Source organism: Netta rufina (genome assembly GCF_964035555.1).
Source record: "Netta rufina genome assembly, chromosome: 5".
In the NCBI taxonomy this organism is placed as follows: Eukaryota; Metazoa; Chordata; class Aves; order Anseriformes; family Anatidae; genus Netta; species Netta rufina.
Genome location: NC_140128.1, coordinates 18801827 through 18819805, shown reverse-complemented (window position 1 = coordinate 18819805; position 17979 = coordinate 18801827). Strand labels below are relative to the sequence as shown.

Below are 17979 nucleotides of genomic sequence, written 5' to 3'. Positions count from 1 at the left end.
ATTACCTGGACAAGCTTGTATCAACAGAATTGAAACTGCAGCTTATTTCTGTGGTTATTAAACTCGGCATGGTAAAACCTAATACCTGTCCTTACAACCAGAAGCTGCTATGGAATATGAATTGTTAAGGAGGCTAAGGTGGTAAAGACATCTAAGAAAATGGGAGTTGTAAATACTTCTGTTTTCTAAGGTGACTTTTCTGGGATATATCAAATGTCTAGTAAACCTTAAGCATGTATCCCTTCTGTCTGAGGTCTTTCAGTCTTTGTGGCGCTCATAGTTTTATTATTGTTCCTTTTTAATGCCCATTAAGAATGTAAAGGTGTTCTTTTGAAAGCTGCTTGAATGACTATTCAATAGAGAAACAGTACATTTGCTCCTTAAGCTGAGGAGCAACAGAAGTTGTTTAGGAAGATTCGTTTCTCTTTCATACCGTTCTGCGATTCTATGATTATTTCTTTAAGAGCACTGTCAACCTAGTAATCGAATCAGAAGTCATTCTGTTTCCTCTTCCTGTTTTACTCCAAAGAATACAGGAATTGAGGTGTTTGTGCAAGTCAGTAATAAAGACATTTCAGATTAGACATGAAAGTCCTATATAGTTAAAGTCTGCAAGTGCAACTTTTTGAAATGTAGAGGTGTTGTTAGCTTCTCAGATTCCCCAATAAAGCAATGCTGAAGTTAACTCTGTGATGTTTCCCTTCATCTATTCCTAATGCTGCTGTGGGCTGGGGGGGAGAGCAGTAATTCCTCCTGATGTTTGTATGTTCATGCAACGTGGTTGGGTGTAAAGAAGCTTGGGGTTGGCAGAGGGCTGTAGACACTGTATCCTGATGTATGTTCTTTTGATTGCAGGCAAAAGCAAAGAAGCAGAGATAAAGAGAATAAATAAAGAACTAGCAAACATTCGGTCAAAATTTAAAGGTAAGTGACTTGACTGTTTTAAACTATAGTGTTTGCTTTCCTCATGGCATTTTTGTATGGGTTTTTGTTTTGCTTTTACATGTTCAGATTTTCTGTCAGCTGTGGACATAAGGAAAATGCTAGCACAGACTGTTCCAATAGCTACTGAAGGTGTACTCCTAAGCACAGAGCTTCTTTGCAGTCCTGTGACTCAGCCATAAGGAAAGAAAACTCCCTCCTCTATCAAAGAGCTGAGATAGTGTTCACAAACTTTCTAATACTTTGCCACCCAACCATGTGACTACTTTACCTGTTTTTTTTTCAGGAGGCCACAAACTAGTTTGAGAAAACATGAGTGGGTGTAATTATTTTTACTAAAACAGTACATGTTCAACCATCCTCCCACTCCCAACCACTTAGGGAAGTAATGTATTAAATTGTTTTCTGAAAAACTTAAGATAAAAATATGTAGTTGATAGGCCATATGTCTTGACCTCTCCTATAAGTAATAGCAGTAAAGGTTATTCATATGAAACAAAATACATGCAATGACTAATTCTATCCTCGTAAATTCCAAGAGGAAACAATTCACTTCTTAAGCAATGCATAGTAATAATCATGCTATAAGTGTGTTCAAGTTTTGTATGTGGCCTCAAATTTTAAAGATTTTGAAGGGTAATTGAGATGTTTTTAAATGAAATTCCAGCAGACGTGGCTATGGTAAACATTCTGTTTAAATAGATATGGGGCTGTGTGTGCACCTAGATAAGACATTGCAGTGTGGAGTTCATATATGTGGCTTCAGAACTTGCTGATTTTGGATTAAGCCTTTTTTTACCTTCGTTTTTCTATTCTGACTTTGACTAATGTTTCTATTTGGAATGCTTTTTGCACTACCAAAGTCTGAAGTAGCTTTCCTGAACTTCATATAAATCTGTTGATTTTTTTAAAGTGCTGCATCTCATAAGGAAGTATGGCAAAGTGAAATGAATTGACAGATGAAGTAACATTAAACTTCTGTGGTTAATTTATTAAACATGTACAGTAACTTCTTAACCTGTTTTCAGTTCAATTCAGTGTCTTTATCTGCAAGACATATTAACTGTGTCTAGTATAGATCTTGCTTGGAGATTAAACTGCCTTATTAAAATGCCACCATTTTATGCTTTTACTTGGTGATGAGATCATGCAGTTAGAACTAACAAAAATGGCTGTTAATCTTGTAAACAAGTACTTAGTAGACCCTTGAGCTATGTACTGGTTGCTCAGTGTGTGCGAAGGCGATGTCTACTGGTCACTGACTGGAGAATGGACACAAGTTTTATTCTTGGATTAAATGATGGGAAAAACAAGCTCTAGAATAGACTACAGAAAGCCTGCTACTTCTGCCAAAAATCAGTCCAACATCAGTGTTAGATAGATGCTTTGCTGTGAAAAGGAAGTGAAAAATAACTGCATACGAGGGTGAATATGAGAACCTTCCTCTTTTCCCTTGGAAAGTCACTGCATTTACTCAGTTACCCTATGACAGAGGTTATTATATAAATACGTGTGTGTATATATCTGCATGTATATGTATTTTTTTGTGAATTGTCACGTACTGTTGACATGCTTGATGGGAGGGGAGAGTGAAAACATCAGTGAAGCTTAAGCTTGTGTCATTTAAAGATGTTTGCTGAGAGGCAAAAATTCCGTAAGGGAGTCCCAGCCAAGTCCTGTTTTGGATGTGCCTTGCAGTGCACGTATGAAGGTACTAACTTTTGTTCTATCGGAGCACCACATTCTACATCCCTAACAAGAGTGAATATGAATCTGAGAATTGTATTCATTCTGTTCCAACTTTTCCTGAACTTGACTAAAACTGGATTAATTTAAATGGTCTTGCATGCAGCAGAGATGATGAAGACCCCTGAAAGTGACGTACGCCAGTTCTTGTTTTGGCTTAGTGTTTCCCACAGACTTACAGGGTATAGTTTTCTTACTTCTGCATTGTTTTTGGAAAGCAACTCAATTGATAATATAGTCAGCTGGTTATCTACTCACTGGAAGCTCTAGATTTTTAACTGGGCTCACCTCAGGGCCTAGGTGTTCTAATATTTCTTGAAATGTTTCTACCATCTGTTCAGGAAAGCTTTACTTAAAACCTCCTCTGATTTCATTCTGGGTTCTTCTAGTATCATGGCAGAGGCAAACAAACAAACAAACAACACCACAAAACAAACAAAAAAGAATGCTACAGCCTTTCCTTTTACATAGATTTGTTCACTTCCAATAAAATAATTGGTGTTATTAATAAGGGGAAAATCTACGTATTTCAGCTTGTACTGTCTGAGAACTGCTTTGTGTGGAGAATACTATGTTTTCCAAAGTAGAAGAGCCTATTATGCCTGAAATTGACAGGCATAATTGGTCTATGTGCTAGAGCTAGAGATGTCTTACCTGACTCCTCCTGGTTGAGAAAAAGTGTTCTGCTGTTGATGACTTGGGTGAATTACTGCTTTGCTGTTTTTCTGTTCTGCTTGCTCTGTGAGCCCTCTTGACATTTGTACATTTGTATGTCAAGGCCTAGCACGCTGAGCCTTTGGTCGCTCAACTGTGGAACTTAGCTCATAGGTCAGTAAGTATACATACAACCTGAATGCAAATAATACCTCCTTTATTGCTAGAGCATAACCTCAAGAGGGCCAATTCAGTCTCTACATGAGGCAGGCTCTTCTTATGGAAGACCTTGAATTCACCTCGATAGAAGACAGGTGAATTAGTTGTACCTGGCTTTAGAAGTTTAGTCAAGAAGAGAACAGATTTTTTACACTCTCCATGAAGGTGCCTTTTGCCCCTCTACTAACAGAGTCACCCTAGAATAGTATTCATTTTTAATTTTTCACCTTGTGTTGTAATGGAAGTTTAGATGAGTTTATACTAAGAGCATTAACTTCTAGATCTTTGCAGACAGACTACAGAAATCCCTCAGCTGAAAGATTAATAGACAAAAAGTCTATGTCAGAGAGACTGCTCCCAGTCACAGTTGGGAAGTCCTGACAAGAGTAGCATAAACTGGCAGGGACAAGCCAATTCCAATGCAACATTCAGTCTTAATGTGGAATGTGCAAACTTGACAGGTTGTATTTTGTCCCTCTGACAACTATAGATTACAGAACCATTAAGGCTGGAAAAAACCTCCAAGATCATCCAGCCCAATTGTTCCCCTACCACCAATATTAATGACCTGTATCTGCTTTGCAGCTCTTGCTGACAGAACAAAGCCATCCTTTCTCATATTAGAGGCACATAAAAACCTGAGGAAAGCTTATGTGACTCTGATAACAAATTATGTACTATTCAGGAAGAATTTCATAGTTAAAATTTACAAGTTAGATGATAGTCGTAAGTGCAAAGAGACGTTCTCCCCATTTCAAACAGCTTCACTAGTCAACTTGCCTAATAATGGAGCAAATAATAGCTTAATTTCCAGCTATGATTTTGTAGTGCTACTGACTTCTGTTCACATGCCTTTTCTTTCCAAATCTATAATATACTGTAGTTTGTAGTCAGGCTGACTTGGTATTCTTCTGGAACATCCCTACCAACCTGTTGTAGTTGGCCTGAATTGACTAAAAGAGTCAAACAGATTCCAAACTTCCCTGCCCTTTCTGCAAAGCTGCTCTGCTGGAAGCTCTGAGCTATCTCCAAGCTTCTTTACTTGAGACTTCAGTACCAGTTCTCACCGTTTCTGAAGGTTTTTTCTGCATCTAAATATTTTTACTTAATATTTAGACAGGACAGATCGTCATACAGCCTTTCCCATAGATATACTAACAATTATTTTGCCGATGTTATTCTGTCATCATGAGGTTAATGCCTGACTGGAAACTTTGCTGCAGTCACACTAATGTAGAAATTCAGTGCTTTCAGCAACGTAACTTGAAGCTACAATACCTGTTGGTTTTTTTCCTAACTTGTTTTGACTGATGGGCAGACTTCAATTTGTTTACAAAACTTTGTCAATTTTTCACTAATGAAAGTAGAAGCTCCCACCAGACTTTCTTTAGTTTGCAGTGAGCAAAAACTTCAAAAGGTGTTTTAAAAAAAAAAAAGAAGAAACAAAATCCAATTACTGAAGCACCTGGAGAATCTCATTGCCAACTGCGCATTCCAGTCTGCTTCAAGCATGAAGGAGGTTTCGTTCACCTCACTGCTAGTATTAAACAGGCTGTCATAAATGCAATAAGGAATCGCAGAAAACATTGCAAAGAAAATAAATGAGTCAGAGAATATACTTTGGGTACCACAGCAATCCTTGCAGTCTTAAAAAAAAAAAAAAAAAAAGTACATAATGCTTTCTGAGTGCACTTTATTAGTAAAGTGCAGTAAATAGTGTTTGAGGATTCTGGAATGAACAATGACAAGTAATTCAGTATTATGCTACCATCAGTCATTCTGAACCTTGTCCTGTGAAGTGTGAATGAACAGGTATTCAGAGGTCACTAGTGTAACCTCTAGTACAAGTCTGCCTAGTGTGATAGAGCTTGTCCTCACTGTTCCCTTCTGCTCCCTTCTTCCCTCCTGATGGAGGAAGGTAGCAATGTAAGCCACTGTATATAACTGTAAGAAAACTTGGCAGTAACGAAGCTCTTAGTTGACTAAAATAGCATTCTCTGGTTGATATAGGTAGTTCTTCAGCTGTGTTTTATTGCTGTAGGGTAAAGCTGCTGATGGCACAGTTCATGAGGACCTGTGAAATTTTGTTCCTCAGTTTTGCAAGGTAATTCATGGCTTAAGTACCAAAATATTCAAACGTACAGACACAGTAAATTCTTCTCTAGTTAACTGATACAGGGGAGAAATGACCATAGAAGCTTCCAGCTGTGTAGAACTGTCAATCAGGCAATGATCAGAGGCTCAAGGTGTTGTGAGTAAAGCAGTGTAGTAACTTCAGCCTGTTTACCTTGTGCATAACATCCTCTAAGCACAATTTGAACAGTTCTGTATAAATACCAGTATGTGTTCAATGAGTAATGTGAGTGAAATGTGACTCAACTTTCCCCTCATGTATACTTCTTTACTTTGTGTGGATTTTAGGTGAAAAATGTCATTCAGCTGAAGACAATGACTTGACATACTCAGAAGAAAAAACAGAAACAAAAGTCAAAATGTGGTTGAAGTGAGTTTGGACTGCTTGTTGTGTAACCGTTTGCGTCCTTGAGGGTGTGAGGAGGTGATAGCTGTGTATCTTTCTGCTGCAGGATTTCTACGGGGGCTCTGAGTTGCATGGTTCTCCCTTGCAGACTATCCACATAAAAATAACCAGACCTTCATTAATGCTTGTTTTCCCCCCCAGTTTAAATAAGATTATTCAATTTAACCCAATTCCGTTTTATGTAGCACTGACTTTTTAAAAAAGTGTTTGTTAAATAGTTTGTATTAAGGTAAATGTATGATGGAGTCCCTTAAGATGGAGTCTCCTACTAAATAATTATGGTGTGTGCAGGGGCCTTGTGCTAATTACCTGGCTGGAGATGCAGCAGTTGGACTGGCTGAGTTGCTATAATCACGGAAAGGGACAGCTGCAAGAAGCACAGCTGGCAGTCATGTCTCCTGTCACAGATACGTTCTCTCTTGAGCCCAACATAAGAGGCTGGTATCCTTTCCTCCCACTAGACTTCTATATTCTTCTGCATGTTGTATTGCAGTATCTAGACCCTCACTCCGTGTAGCTGGCAAGACAGCCTCTCTCTATAAGCATGTGAATATTACTACTCTTGTTACTCTCACAGAAGTAGCTCACAAGCCTGTTACCCACCTTATGTTTGGGTTAAGCTGCTGCTTAAAATGCCCTTGTGCTCAACAGGCTGGGATGATGCTGCACATCTCTGGAAAAGCCATGCTTTTCTTGAACTGGTGCAGTGTATGTCTTGGTGCTGGGCTTGGATCTGGCTTCTGTGCTCTGAGCTCAGGAAGAATCCAGGACCTCTGTACTTCAAGTGGCTTTGTCTCTTGTTTCAGCGTGAGGAAGCTGTGTTGTTAAGGTCAGCATGTCCTTGACGGTTGCTTTAAATACTTCTGCATTAACTGAGATAAGATGAATGCAGTATAAAGAAACTACACAAGTGTAATAAAGCAGAAGTTGTAGGAGTTGTGTGAAACAAAAAAAAAATCCATTTGTTTAGTTTTCAGATTATAAAATTATTTTTTTCCCATGCTTGAGCCAGACTTCAAGTCTAGCTGTCAGAGTAATAATTGCTTTGTAAAGGACATCTGCTTTCTTGAGTGAAAAATACCAGGTTTATTGATGTGTTGCTTAATTTTCTCTCAAAGCAAAATCTGTATACTAGTGAAACTGCCCACAGATTTATATGCTGTTTCTGCAGGCAAATGGGCTTTGGTTACCGCTTGATTCAAGCATGTTCTTTTTTCCAGAGCTGACACTGGAGCTCTTTTTTTTTTTTTTTTTTTTTTTCTTGTTGCTTAATGGGTTTTGTGTTAGAAGAGTAGCTGCTGGATTTAAGACATCCTACTGAATCTGAGCTTTGGCTTGTGCAGAAGAAGGAACACCAATGTCAGTTTGTAATATCTGTTTTTGTTTTTAACTTCAGCTTACTTGCTTTCCCAAGATTGAGCACGTTGTCCCAAACTACACAGTAATCCATAAAAAGTCCAAGCCTCTAAATACGTGTTTTAAACAAGCCGTGTGACAGTGGATTGCTTTCCTGCCATGCTGTGTAAGCAGCCTTCCATTATTTAAGATGGGTCTGGTGTTTTAGTCACACTACTTTCATACGCCTCTTAGACAAGCAGGAGACAATCTGACAGTAAAATAATAGTGTCTTCACTGACAGAGTGAATTGTTGGAAGCAAAACCAGGCTTCAAATATCAACTGAGTTGTAGGGACGCTGTAGTAATCCTGTTTTGGTGGTAGTAGCAGTCGCTAAATACCACCTTATGGATTGGTATGGGTTATCAGTCACAAATATTCAGCCTTTTGGTTAGAGGGCTTGGACTGTATCATGTTCAGAGGAAGACAAATCTTGTCATGCCTTAAAGTTTAGATACATCCATAAAAAGCAACTTCCATCTTTTGGCTTTCAAGCTAGGAGCAGGCCTTCTGTTACGTTAACCTGCTGGACTGCTGTGCCAGCTGCACAAACAGGTCAGTGTCTGAAGTTACACAGCTGAAGTCATCTAAGGAGGAAGCGCACTGAATGCAGAGGAGCACGGATGTTTGCTGCTGTGTTTTGTATAGGTCACAACTGAAGTTCTAACTCTATGGTATATCTAGACTTTGAGATAGCAGTCGACTGTTGGGCTGCTAGTGGGACTAGACTTGCCAGGCTTCCTCACTCTGTCCCCCAGTGAGCACCCTACAGGACCAAACTGCCTTCCCACCCCCTCTGGCTGGCAGCAGGCTCTGTAGCTGTGTAGCAGGGTGGTTTTTAAGTGTACAGAGTAAGATTCAAAAGCAAATGCTGTGTTTTAACTCATTATCCAAGTCATGGACAGAAGGTGCTGCCTGGGAACCAAAAGGTCTTGTAAAGCATTTGTGCCTTATTCTTCCCTCTTGGAAGGCTGCCTGAAAGAGATCTAGCAAACTTTTCAGGGAAAGCAAGTAGTCTTTGAAATGCCCACTGTGCTCAAAACCTGCTGATGTGTGTTCTGGATCCTTCCTGTTTCTGCTGACTTGATTTGCAGTACTTGCAAATGTTCGTGGAAGCATTTAAAAATGAGCTGAGTTGAAAGAAATGATTGTGTATTGCAATAAAGATAACACAGAATGTGCAAAACTTCCTTCTGCTTTTGTTTTCAGGATGTTTGCTTGGGGCTGGGAAGGGCTGTGCTATTTTTGCATGGACTTCAGCAAGATGACTTGTTAGTGATGTTTAAAATAGAGCCTTTAAACTCAGTAAATGCCACATGGGTGGAGAGGAATTGAACAGTTAAAATTTCAGTAAGAACCTCAAGCAAAGGCTTCTTCAAAACACAGTTGAATTTACATGAATGTAGTGAGACCTTTGGCTGTGATGATCTTTTTTTGAATTGCACAGCTAATTAAATGGCATTTAAATAAAAGGGGGGGTGGTAGTAGATGGAAATAACATATTGGGGACTAATAAAGCTTTAAAGAGAGATCTAATGTCTGTTACTTGGCTTAATTTAAGCTTTCCTCTTAATCATAACTTTCAGATTGCCTGTGCTGTATATAAGGGACAGAGGCTTTTCAAAGTAGGCGTGAAATATTTTCTTCTTGTCTTAAGGAAAAGTGTTTCAGGTACCAATTTTACAATACTGTTCTCAGTTAGCACGTAATATAGAAGGAAGTTGCTTTTTCTTTGTCAGTAGGATGATAACATTTTGAGCCTTGACTGCAGAGCATAACTTCTATAAAAGATGTCTGAAATACCTGACAATTCAAGGCCGTTGTTAATCTGAGCTTTACCAATGCTGGTAGCTTGGAAGAATATAACTCTTTAAATACCTGAATCCTGAACCTGAAAAAAAAGAATTGCCAAGTCACGACAAATACTTTGTTGTGAAAGCCTGTCCAGTTCTGAGCATGCATACTTTGCTCTACTTGTGTTTTTCATTTAAACAATTGGATTACAGTGTTCTATACTCCCTCCTCCTTTGTGATCTCAAAAGGCAACAGCAGAGCCATTTGGCAAAATTAGAGAATGGGTTTTATACCTGCAACTTCTGCGTAATGCTGCGCTAACAGGCAGCAACAATTGAGTCTTGGACTTGGTCTTGCAGGCTCAGGTTTCTTCCACTTATGGTAAAGTAGATATGAAGCTACTTTCTGACACCTTTTGGTCTATCTTTATCTCTGAGAGAAGTAACTAGTGATAGGAATGCTATTAAATACCATAGCAAGTCCTCAATTACATAGATCTCAGCCACTAGGGGATCAGAGGCTTAAATGGGTTCAGGGTGTTTAGTGTCCCCTTCTGTGAATCATAATTGTATCTGGTAATGGGATCCAGCATCACCTGTTCCTTAAATCATTCACCTGGAAACAGTTGGTTTGTCACTAGCTGGCATGTGCTTATCACGAAGTAATATAAAGCCCCTCTGGCTTATGCATTGATTCTTTCTTTCCCTTTCAGATCTCTTACAGAATACAAATTGAAAACCTAATACTAAGAGCCTGTAGAAACCTTTCTTATGGTAGCAGCTGAAAAATGTTTAAAAGTTAAAGTTGTCACTCTGCCTTTGTGTGTGTGTGTATATATATCTAATATATTCTGTCTTTCATAAGTAGGATGTCTTTGATTTACACGGTTCTTTTCCTTTACAATAATGCAGTGGGAGGAGGTTTCGGCTGTTGAGTACCCTCTTATCAGGAAAATAATATAATATGAAGTATTCCTTCCCCAGGTTGCAAATGCAGAAAGCTTTATTCTGCTACTTAAGCTGTAGTTTGATAGCAACAGTGAATAGACATACATGGCTGGGTATGTTTTTCCCTTGGGCCATACTACTTCCGAAGAAGGAAATAAATTTTTTTTTTTTTTCTTAATCTGGATATCTTGTTCTGTTATGTCTAATGTTAATTCGGGTATCTAGTAAAGCAAACAGGCCAGGATTCATTTGGCTGCTGACTCAGCAGCAAAATAGCCTTATGGCAGCAAACTGTATGTGTGACTCAAAGAAAACATGATTTGGGCCAGTTTTCTGCAGAGCTGGCTGCAGTGAGAGGTTCCTGACAGGATCCAGTATGGCAGGACTTCATTACTATGAGTATCTTAGGTAACGCTGCTCCCTGTGTTTAAGGGAGATGTGATGTGCTGGATTCCACAGTATGGACATAAAGGCAGCTTTTCTCTGCTTAGCATAAAAATAGCTTCAAGCTTCAAAAAGCTTATTTTTATTCATAACTGGTACGTTGTCATTAAAAAAGGAAACAACCCAAATCCTGTAAGATCAACTGCTGTCTAAAGACTAGGATTTGAAGGGTACCTCCATCCATATTAAAACTGCAATTTTATGCTTACATTTTGTTTCTCTTTTAAAATGAATCTAAATAATAATAATAAAAAAAATCCTAGCTGTCATGTATGTAGGAAAACATTGGTGTTGTTTTTTGCACAAAATGATGTAAAGAGTTTTAGTCCCAGTTAGGTCAGAGGTGTGGATCTCTTGCATTTTTTTTTCAAAGTAGAGTGAACAAAAGCTCAAGTAACAACTTAAAATGTGAAATTTAAGTACTGCAACAATTTCAATTCTTACCTTTCTGCTGAAATTGTGGAAATAGTGATTTGCCTCTGTTGTACACTTGCACGTGGTCATATATGTTGCATATGGGACTGTACGTCTGAGATTGTAAAACCCAACAGTACATTAAATTTTCATTTATTGTTCACTGAATGCCAATGCATTTTCTATTTTGTAGTGTAATGGATCGTGAATCAAATGCCAATCTTCATTGCTAGGTACACCTATGTCTTGTTACTGTGTTTAAGATACATGATATTACAGTAGAACCCTCCCGCTGGCTGGGAGGGAAAGCACGTATAGGAACGACGCAGACTTAATTGCTTTTTGTTTCCTTGCTTTCTAGGAGACAAGGCTCTGGATGGTTACAGTAAGAAAAAATATGTCTGCAAGCTGCTTTTCATCTTTCTCTTGGGGCATGACATTGACTTTGGTCACATGGAGGCTGTTAACCTGCTCAGTTCCAATAGATACACAGAAAAGCAAATTGTGAGTAACTCCATCCCTGCAAAAGATAAACCATTTTAACAGTCTGCTTCAGCTGTAGAGCCTGCAAAACAATTTTCCTCCCTCTCTCAAATGAAAGCCTTGTTTTGAATCTAGCAGTGATTTTAAAAATGTAAACACCTTTGTGCACAAGGAATCTTGCTTTATTAAGTGACTTGAGAGGTGTTGCTGTATGGTCTAAATAAATTCCACTAATTATAACAGCTAAAATATGTACTCTGTAAGGTTATTACTCCTGCTAGGTAACTGCCTTGAGTCTTGCAAGCAGGTAGAAATAGAGGCTTCAGAGAAACATTAGCTACTGATAACAAACTATAATGCAAGTATGAGTTCCAGTGCAAGTACTATGTACTGGCTAGCTGTATAATATGTGAACCAGAATAGACAAGTAACCTTTATTTTTCAGAATCTCTTTACGTTTTCATAGGCAAGGTCATATTTATCACACAAGTGTTGCTTCCTAGAGTCTAAACAATAAGCCAAATTCTTCATTTGCATACAATTCAAGTATCCCTTTCATCCAAAATAATCTTTTGAGTATGTGCTGAAAGAGATTGATAGGCCTTGAGCCATCTTTCTCTAAAACATGATAAATTACAGAAACATTGAACTAATTAATCCGCACGTCATCTTTCTAGCCTTCACTCTGGTGTCTGAATATCTTTCTGCACATACATTTGGTATTGCACAAGAACTATATGTCTCAAAGTATTAGTTGTGGCATTAAAAGAGAACATAACATGTCAGCTAAAATGAATTTTCCTTTTCCTGAAACCCAGGGATATCTCTTCATCTCCGTACTAGTGAACTCCAACAGTGAGCTGATTCGCTTAATAAACAACGCGATCAAGAATGATCTGGCAAGCCGCAACCCCACCTTCATGGGGCTAGCTCTGCATTGTATTGCTAACGTGGGTAGCCGGGAGATGGCAGAAGCATTTGCTGGAGAAATTCCAAAAATACTTGTAGCTGGGTAGGTATGATGTGCCTCCTTCAAACAAAACACCAGTAAACCTCTTCAGTGACTCACTTCAACAGAAGTGGCTGAACCCATGCTTTGAGCTACTGTGCTTGCAGTACAGATAGTGACAGTCTCCAATAACTGCAGATATTCTGGTATACCTGAGCATGGAATTCCTTGTATAAGTCTAGAAATACAACATGGGAAATTAAGAATATGTCAACATCTTGTATAGGCTTTGTGTAGCAAAGAATTTTTTGTTCTATATACATGTGTGGTAGTGAATGCCTCTGAAATGTCTGTTTTACTTCCCTTACCTGTCTTGAAGGAAAGAGAAATAAATGTACCTAAATAGAGGTTTAAACTATAAATCCTGTTATAAAAGCTTTTAAAAATATTCCTGACATTATAAGGCATGTGAGAATATTCTGTGGAGTGACAGTTCTTGCCTCTTCCGTTGACCATGTGAACAGCAGTTCCAGTAAGTAGCAAGTAGTCACAGCCAAATCTCTAACTTTCTCTTTTTGTTGATAGGAAGTCTCTGAACAGACTAGGTAAATGTCTGGAACTGTAGTTAACTAAACCTATAATAAAGCTTGTGATTGCAGGGTTATTTTGTTTTGAAACTTATTTTGAAGATGCGTTCTGGGGCCCAGGCAGGCTTGCTGCTGTCCTGTCCTATTGTGTCTTTGCCAGGGTGCTGTTCCCCATGCAGCATAGCAGAGAGAACACTAGTGATGAGTCACAGATTTAATAAGCTACCCTTAAGTTCCAAAAATTTCATACAGGGTCATCAGTCAGAGCACAGCACCTTCAGTTCAGGCTTGTTTGAACTTTTGATTTTTTTATGTTCTGAGATCAGTCTTCAGGGCCTTGAAGAAGTTTGAGGCGAGGGTTTTGGCTGTGGCGGGGGGGATGTGTTTGGGTTTTGGTTTTGAACTGTGATCCCACATGATCTCATGAAAAATTGATTAACTTCATAAAGAACAAGTCGACTGAACTCCTGGGGAAGTTTCTGAATATTTAACCAAGATCACACAATTTAAACTGCCTCTTAAAACTTTCAGTGCTAATACTCCATAATTTATTTTAGCTGTTATGACAAATGCAATATATGTAAAACAAACAAACACACCACCACTAATTCCCTATTTTGTGAAAAGGAGCTCAGTGAGCTGAAGTAGTAGCATGCTGCTCCTAAAATAGTCAATTCCCGTGCCAGCAGTATGGATGGCTAGGTGAACAGACATGTGGGTTGTGTGCTTGGTAATAGACAGCTAACTTGCATGCTAGCTGTTGAGTAGTTAATGATTCATGTCTGACGTGCACAACCTATCAGGAGATCCAGCTGTACTCACATACATAATGTGTTGGATCTTAACTATTTGACTTGAGTCCATATTTGACTTGAGTCCATTTGAAAGAAGCTTGTGCTTGTGGTACTTCAGTGAGAGCTTGACCCAATTAGGAGCTCTGATGATGAACCTTCAGCTCTGATGAAAAGATATGAGATGTCTCTCTAAGTAGCAAAGGGTCATTATAGATGCTGCTAAGGATATGTAATGGTTGAAAACATATCTAGTTAAACTTACTGGCCAAATTTAACAACAAATATTGTAATGCAGGAAGAACTTATTTAGCAAACTTCTGTTGAAAAGTTGCTACCACGCTAGTGCACAGATTAGCATGGTACTATCCTGTGAGTATTGCTGTGGCTTTAATTTGGGTTTAAGATATATTGGTTATGTCTTGCAGAGATACAATGGATAGTGTGAAGCAGAGTGCTGCCTTATGCTTGCTGCGTTTGTATAGAACTTCTCCTGACCTTGTCCCCATGGGAGACTGGACGTCCAGAGTGGTACATCTCCTCAATGACCAGCACTTGGTAAATTGACTTAGTTATGTTTCTTTGGCCTATTCTATATAGAGAATGATGCCACTTCAGCTGTTAAGTATGTTATGAATTTATTTCCTCTAGTGTTTTTCAACCAGCTGGGCTGTCGTTTACTTAAGGCTTGCATAAAGAGTTGGAAGGAAAAGTTGTTCTCTTGTTAATTGCTGTATATATTCATTTCTAATAAAGCCTTGCTTACCTTAATCTTTTCTGGAAGTAAAAGGAATGGTATGCACAAGTTCTTTATTTGGTCTGACTGTAAATTAATCCTGTGCCTTGTGATCCTAAGTCATATGTATGTATCAGCAATACTGATTGTCTTAGTATTAAACTGGGACTACAATCCAAGACCTTACTTGTTAGTGCTTGAAATTCACTGTCCTGTGGTATCCGTGTTGTCATTCTTATCCTGATGGTTCAAAAAAGCCCTATTCTTCTAGATAAGAGGTTCTGTATTTTTCCTGTCTGTCTACTTTAGAAAGAAGTCTATTTAGACCTGCGCTTCAGCAGTAATGGAAGCAATTTAGTACTCAGTAGTATAGAACATTTGTATTTTTCAAAGCCCTCTTTTCATATTGGCCTTCCAGAATCCTCTTCTGGATGAGCTGCTGCATCTAATTTTTTTCTCATGTTTCTCTTGTGTAAGAAGACAATTTGCATCCAGCCTTTAGTATAGCTATCTAAATATGATTTTAGATATACTATCCAAACGTGAGACAAAGCTAAAACAAAAGTAGAATGAAATGCTCTGTACACGTGGCGGTATCATGTCGTTGAAGGTCCTATCCAGATTTAAAGACATGTAATTTGTCTAGCTGTTTGCAAAATAAAGGGCTTTTTAATATGGGCCTTTGTCATGGGGATTAACTTTGTTTTTCTTGTATATTAAAAGTTGCTTCAAGTGGTGTTAATAAACAGCATCCTAAACTTTTATTAAAATGATTGTACTGTTTTGTTTTTCTTTTTAGGGTGTGGTTACTGCAGCTACAAGTCTGATCACCACTTTGGCACAGAAGAACCCAGAAGAGTTTAAAACTTCTGTCTCCTTGGCGGTGTCTAGATTAAGCAGAGTGAGTCCAATGATAACCCTGACAATAATTTACTGTTGCTTAGTTTACTTGGCTTTCTAGGTCAGATTAGCTTACTGTTGCTTTTTTATTCAGTTTTCTATGTCAGATTAGTTTAGTACACCATAAGCAGTTAAGATGATTCAGTTTCACTTCATACATCTGGTTTTGTTCTAAGGTTTGTTGCTTACCTGGACAGAAAACTGTTTTAGCTTGCCCAAACTTTTTTTGGTGTAGTCCTTGCTATGCTGCATGGGTGTGTAGCAAAATGGTCTCTCAGCTACTGCTATATTGAATAATCCCAATGAGACAGTTGATAACACCAATATAACACCAAGGAGTACTTGGATCAAAGGCTTGGTCTGCAAATTTCTGCATGGAACCCTTGAAAATTACAGCCTACTCTCTTAAGTTTATTTAAGGTTCTTACAATATGAGTTGTCTTCGTATTTCCACTTTTGAGCTGCTGCTAGAATAATATTCAGAAGTATTTGATATTCTGTAAATGGGTGTAGGGAAGCAGGAGCATGGAATGCAGGGAGAGGAGCAGAGACATTTCTATACAAATGCAGTCTTCAAGTTAGTATCTCCATGCTGGAAAACATACATTACTGTGTTGTTTTATTTTAGTCTCTGGAAGGTATTCAAGACATGGGAAGATAATACTTCACACATGTTTTAAGCCTAAGTTTATGTAGTCTTATATCCAAAATAAATTACATACAGTTCAGAGATACTTCATTTCTCTTCAAATCTGAAGACTTTGTGTAATACTTAAAAGCAAGGGAGTCCTGAGGGAAGTGCATAGCTGTTCTGTAAAGGAGCAGCAAGGATTAGTCAGGAATCTCTTCGAGCAGAGCTAATGCCAGACTTACGCTTACCCTAGAATCAAAGGTGGAAAAGAAATCCACAAAAAGAGGTGCTCCCTCTGAAACCTAATTTATTCTTGTCACACTTCTCTCTATTCATATAAACCTCTTCTGTGAAATCTATTGGTTCTTTGCTTTGGAGTAGGAATAGTAATGAAGATGTTAGTTCAGTGTTCCATAGAGTCTTGTATTTGAAATTCAGAGTTCACCTATCAATGGTCAGTCAAGTATAACACTATTTATTTAGGCTTTCTGTTGGTGGAATCTATGAATTGCTGAATCACAGAAAGTCAAGCTTCTAGTTAAACATTTAGATGCTATGAGATGGTTGTCTTCATTCTTAAGAAAAACAAGTATGCTTTCAGGAAGAAACTCTGTCTGCTGCTGTATGATTAGAGAACCTGATGGTATACTTGATAGTATAACAATTTGCACCTAATTAACCTACTTTATTAAACATTTCCAGTGACACAGTTTTGTAAGCTTCTGTCAAAGGTGACCTACAGTGTTCTTGGGGTGCTGGTCTTGATTGCAAGTCACCTAACTTCAGTAGCTGAGGTGCTGTCTGCTTATTTTACAGATTGTAACTTCTGCATCAACAGATCTTCAGGACTATACATATTACTTTGTTCCTGCTCCTTGGCTATCTGTGAAACTTCTGAGGCTCTTACAGTGCTATCCACCTCCAGGTAATGCACAAATCACAACAGTGGTCATTTCTAACACAGTGCATTATCTACAAAGAGCTGTTGTGCTGTAGTGTGACTATAACTTGGAGTGCAAGCACTGTGTTGTAAGACAAGGATACAGAAGCCTGTTCTTCCGAGTATTTCAGATTGCTCTGAGCTATTATGTTTTCTTGAATTATGTTGTTTAATTTTAAAGTGTCAAACCATCTTGCAATTTGCAAATCACTTGCAACAGCTGTTTTAAGCATACGTTAATGCTATCAACTATATTATAGCCTTGAAATATATTCCAGTGCAGATTGTGTTTGGATTTTGCTCTTACTTAAGTTAAAGTGTGGTTTAGACTTCCTGCTAACTGTACACTGTGGTTGGGGGTGGAGCAGATGAACTGTTTAATGTAACAGAATATTTCAGTTTAATCTCTGCATTTAGCAAGGTGGAAGGCCTAAGATAGGAATTAGGGTGTTGAGCAAAGTGAAGTTGTCCAACGGCTTGTTCTTCTCCAGAAGACCCTGCGGTACGTGGTCGTCTCACAGAATGCCTGGAAACTATTCTTAACAAAGCACAGGAGCCACCAAAGTCAAAGAAAGTACAACACTCAAATGCGAAGAATGCTGTGCTGTTTGAGGCGATAAGTTTAATTATACATCATGACAGGTAAGCTGTGAAAACAATTGTATTGCAACAGGATTTGTCGAAATGAAAAGCCAAGGCTTTTCACTGAACAGATTTTTACTAGCTGGGGGGAAACAGAATATGAAGTTGCTTGCTAGGTTGGAACACAACCACAGCAATGGGTTTGAACATTAAAGAATGGTGTCACTGTCAGAATATTTTTTATTTATTTATTTCTTGCTTTTTGGGGGGTATTTTGTATTGAGC

At 38.4% G+C, this 17979-nt stretch overlaps 1 protein-coding gene across 3 annotated transcripts in view; it reads left to right on the top strand.

The window, feature by feature from the left end:
* Nucleotides 1–17979, top strand: part of AP2A2 (adaptor related protein complex 2 subunit alpha 2) — a 48801-nt gene that overhangs the window by 13501 nt on the left and 17321 nt on the right. For 2 of the 3 annotated variants that reach the window (XM_084287684.1, XM_084287686.1), the window contains exons 2-8: nt 856–924; nt 11457–11599; nt 12397–12590; nt 14334–14463; nt 15441–15542; nt 16989–17097; nt 17604–17754. In XM_084287684.1, coding sequence (XP_084143810.1) covers nt 856–924; nt 11457–11599; nt 12397–12590; nt 14334–14463; nt 15441–15542; nt 16989–17097; nt 17604–17754 — 898 coding nt within the window. The remainder of the gene's footprint in view (nt 1–855; nt 925–11456; nt 11600–12396; nt 12591–14333; nt 14464–15440; nt 15543–16988; nt 17098–17603; nt 17755–17979) is intronic. The other variant, XM_084287685.1, reaches the window with a different exon arrangement.